Source organism: Idiotropiscis lumnitzeri, chromosome 1 (genome assembly GCF_059441095.1).
Source record: "Idiotropiscis lumnitzeri isolate Australia: NSW breed Sydney's pygmy pipehorse chromosome 1, RoL_Ilum_1.0, whole genome shotgun sequence".
Lineage (NCBI taxonomy): Eukaryota > Metazoa > Chordata > Actinopteri > Syngnathiformes > Syngnathidae > Idiotropiscis > Idiotropiscis lumnitzeri.
This window is the reverse complement of record NC_142391.1, coordinates 31,898,404-31,902,990: the sequence shown is the minus strand read 5'-3', so window position 1 is coordinate 31,902,990 and position 4,587 is coordinate 31,898,404. Positions and strand designations below refer to the sequence as shown.

Below are 4,587 nucleotides of genomic sequence, written 5' to 3'. Positions count from 1 at the left end.
AAATACCATATGAGTTTTTATTTAATTTCACTGTACCTGTAATTAGGATAAACCATTGCAATGGAGGGAATTCAGTATGTTTTAAAGAAACATTCAAAAATATGCAATGCAAAAAGCAAAATGCCAATTTGAAATATATATAAGCAAACATGAAAGGCTTTGTCTTATCCAAGGTGTTTAACTAGTGCAAGACACTCAGAAATACTTCAAGGATTCAGTCTCTTAAATCATCATCCAAATCTTAATTCATAAAAAACGACTACAGTAACTGAGAGTCACCTGAGTGCAAAGACTGGCCCTTAGAGCTCCCCCACATTACTCGTCACTTTCTTTCAGACAGGACTGCACAGCGCCAATGTCGTAGGCCCACGTCTGGTTGAGTCCTGAGCCGAGAGTGGACTGCTGTGCCCAGCCTGGGAAGGTGTAGCGGCAAGCTCATTGTTGGGAAGCTCTTTCAGCAGCTTCTCTCCGAGTACATCCATCTGTGCAGCCATCAAGAGAAGCCACATCAGCCAAACTGCTATTATGTAATGTTAAGAAAGCTTTCACTCACCACTCCTGGAGCAAGAAAAGCTGTCACATTGTCGTACTGTGATAAATCAGTCTGTGGGAAGGTGAAATAAATAAAACATTAATTTAAGACCCATGACAAGTAATCACGCATCCATGTATTTACTAATCTATAACAATAGAACAACTATATGAAAGAAATGGATTTCACAACTACATTTCTGTGTATTCTGATATTGTATATTGATTGTTTAATTTATTGCGGCCCACATGCATCTTAAGGTAACCAAAATATTAGAAACAATTGTCAGCATTATGCAATGTAATGGCAAACTACAACCAGAATGGATAGTTAAAAAAATAAATAAGTAAGTAAAAAAATAAAATAAAATAAAAAACTAAAAAAAAAAAAATAAAAAAAAAAAAAAAATATATATATATATATATATATATATATATATATATATATGTATGTGTGCGTGTATTTAAAAACATGCATTTAAAAAACAAATTATGACCTGCACATCTAAAAATAATAATAACCTAAATAAAATAGGGCTGTCAAAATTAAAGCATTAACTCAGGTGATTAATCAAATTTTTTTTAACTCAGTTAAATATTTTAACTCAGTTAGATTTACTTCAAAAATAATTTGCATACTTTGCCAATATTGTGCCATATTAGCTGTCCATCTTTAGCACGTCTCAGAACAAAACATCATATTCAAGTTACCACTGGGCCTTGCAAACCAACTCTGCTGGAGTGTGGCACTTGTGGATAGTTTTGAAAAATGTCTCTAAGAAAAATGCCTGTAAAGATGTCTCCATTTAGATTGTATTCAAGAATCAAAAAAAGCTATTAGAACTGTCTTTGAATTAAATGTACTTCATATTTGGTGATTTTGCATCAATTCCAAGATTTTATTCAAGTAAATCTCTGTTACAGGCTTCGCAAAAAATAGGAGTTGAAAAATGTGATTAATCGTGATTAATCATGTAATTTTTTTGTGATTAACTAGTTAAAAAAATTAATCATTTGACAGCACTAAAATAAAACAAACAAAAAAAAACTTAAAATGATTGCAGACATTTATGTTAAAGCAAAATTTCTGATAACGCTCTTATCCTGGTCTTAGCAGTACAGTACATTTTGGCCAGTGTGTGTATGCATCATCATTTATCATCTATTCTTTCATGCAGAATACTCCCGTTAGGGAATCCATCAGTCAAGATAAATATAGTGCATGGTAACTGCATCAAACCATGACTCACTTAAGGACAATCACCTGCAGATTAGCATGTTTTCTTGATCTGATAGCGGAAAAGAGTCTGGATTATGTCCAGCAAATCATCTGTTTAAAATGCAATTAATGTAATCCAGGTAACAGACCACTTTTTCCTTTGCTGACATTCGTTGCTCTTACGACACACTCACACACAAAAAAAAGCAAAATGATTGTTAATGTGCAAGTCTTTCATATAGATTTAACACAAAGCAAGCAGACAGGTCATACATTTAAGGAAAACAAGTTAACACTGAGGAACCTTCAGGTTGGAGGGGATTTTGCGGAAGCCGGGCATGGTGAAGAGGCTCCATACTCCATACAGGCCTGTGAACAGAGCGCCGGTGCAGGCTGACAAAAGGGGGATGAGGACTGCGCAAAGGGAGGACCTTCTTGTAGTCCTCCAGAGTCACTTCGATTGAGTCTTCCATTGACTATTCCACTGAAGAAAAACAGTGTTCCAAACGATTAGCCATGTTTTTGTTCTCTGCCCTGAATAGTTGATGTAATTCATTTATTTATTTTAAACAAACAATTATACAGGCGGCACGGTGACCGACTACTTAGCACGATTGCCTAACAGTGCAGAGGAATAATAAACTACATAATGATTTATCAATTTAAGAGAATAAAACTCAAAATTAAATATTAAAGCGAGTACATGTGCATCGGCCCAATTGGGCCAGTGTCAGTCAACTTCAGGTGGTTCTGCACAACCACAAAGCAACCCGGGCCACTGTTAATGTAGAACCCACGATCCTTTAAAATTGGTAATTCAGACATATTCAGGAACCCTAAAAAGGCAGGTCATCTCAATGTGCATGAACTTAAAGCATCATTCAGCCAAATCATAGCAGAAGTTCTAGGCTTGTTGGCATATGGTGGCCATCCACCAATTAGCAAGAACAACTCCCTCTGTCTAGACCAGGTGTGTGCAAACTGCGGCTTGGGGGCCAAATGTGGCCTGCTCAACATTTTAATCCGGCCCGCCAAACTTGAAAAAAATTTAAATGAATAAACCTTGTTAATGTTTTATTTTCTAAATACTGTGGTGTGTCAAAGACATATATACTGTTGTAATGCTTTTGTTCACTTTCATGTAAAATTAAATGTATTTTTTTTTCTCCGATGAAGTGAGGTTACCAAAATACTCCATCCATCTGCTCCTGGTCGGGCTTTAGAACCCATTCTGGCCCGCCAAAAAAAAAGTTTGCCCACCCTTGATCTAGACCTGCGTGAAGTTGGCCCCCCATTTCTTGCAAAAATAGGGGGAAATAGTTTGTTTTGTGCTGCGTTTGTGCTGCTACGGTTCCAGAGATATTAACTACTATAACGTAGAGTCAATACACAAGTACCGTTGTGTGTTGACCTCGGGGACATTGCGAAATTGGAAATTTATTGTCATTAGAAAATTGCAGAAAGGAATGACCATTTCAAACTACTTAAACTAAAAATTAACGAAATTCCCTCGTCTCAATTGTTATTGTTTTAGCTGACACACAGTAGGTGCTGCATAACCAACTAACTATAGTAAGTGGAAATGTAAGAGCTACACTAATGGAAAAGCTCTTTGGCCCAGTTTATGGACTTGTGATCTGGATTTTACTTCTATATTAAATGTGCGCGCAATGTTTTAAGTAACAAGTTACACATAATATTCTTGTCTGTGACGAGACGCTAACCACTCTAAAAAGGTCAAATTAAAATATCTGGTGTCTCTGGAAACACAAGAATCTCTCGATGCTGGAACAATTTCTGCTTACTGCCTACTTTGGACCCCCTAACCACAGCTCGCAAGGAGAAACGTTTGCAGTGGGTTCATAACTACTTGAAGAATGATTTCCCCAACAGTTTTACTCAGTGACAAATGCTGTGCTACTCTGAAGGGTCTAGATCAAGGTTTACCTTATCATAAGGACTAAATTAGCACAGTTGTACTTCCATTTCCCTGAGTTGACCGGAGTGTCCTGTGCCAAAAAACAGAGGGCGCTACTTAGGATCATTTTGGCCCACAACACATTTTTGAAAAGTTTGACTACTGCACTATTTAGTGATTAATGAAAACATTTGCTACTTTTGTTTTTAATATGGCGCGTGTTTCTTCCAAAAAAACACTGCGCACCCCACTGTTCACAATTGACTGCCCATGCTGGCAGCAAGCGTGGCTTAAATGCCACATGAAAAAAAGAAGTGAACAGAAGCGATGTGAAAATTATTTAAATCATAATAATCTTCGATAAACAAACAGGTTTGTTAGTGCAGCCTACCTTACCAACTGGTGGGCTGTCGGTACTGCGCGTACACCCACTGCTTGAGCCACCAGGGAGGGGGACACTCACCGGAGGCGGCCTATGAGCATACTCGCCCGGCCAGTCGTCCTATCACCGACGGCCTCAACTCCATAAAATCGCCCTCCACCCCATACACAATCACATATTATTCAGTTTTTGTGCATGTTTAGTTATCCAAACGACGAGACAATGCACTTGTACGGGAAGGTAAGGAAGTCATGCGCTATAAAAAAAAATGTCTGGAGGTGGTATTTATGACACGCACGTCGTAAGGTTATTTATAATTTCTTTTCACCGTGTCGCCATCATAACTCACATCACTCATAACGCGCGTACCGCATTGCTTGCTGGAAACTGTAGTCAACGCTCTCCTTATCGGTTGCGAACGTACTTCCGTGTTGGAGACTTAGAAAAACTACAACTCCCAATGATTTTAATGGTAGATGACGTCAGAAGCAGGTTTTTGCCGCGACGGGAGGGGCTGGGGTAGCGAAAAGCGAGAAG

At 38.2% G+C, this 4,587-nt stretch overlaps 1 protein-coding gene across 1 annotated transcript; it reads right to left on the bottom strand.

The window, feature by feature from the left end:
* Positions 1 to 3: 3 nt before the first annotated feature.
* Positions 4 to 2,223, bottom strand: LOC148344247 (uncharacterized). Its single transcript, XM_088295279.1, is given in 4 exon segments — positions 4 to 482; positions 554 to 604; positions 2,055 to 2,156; positions 2,158 to 2,223. Coding segments are annotated over 4 exon segments (369 nt in total). The 3' UTR covers positions 4 to 332.
* Positions 2,224 to 4,587: the final 2,364 nt, after the last annotated feature.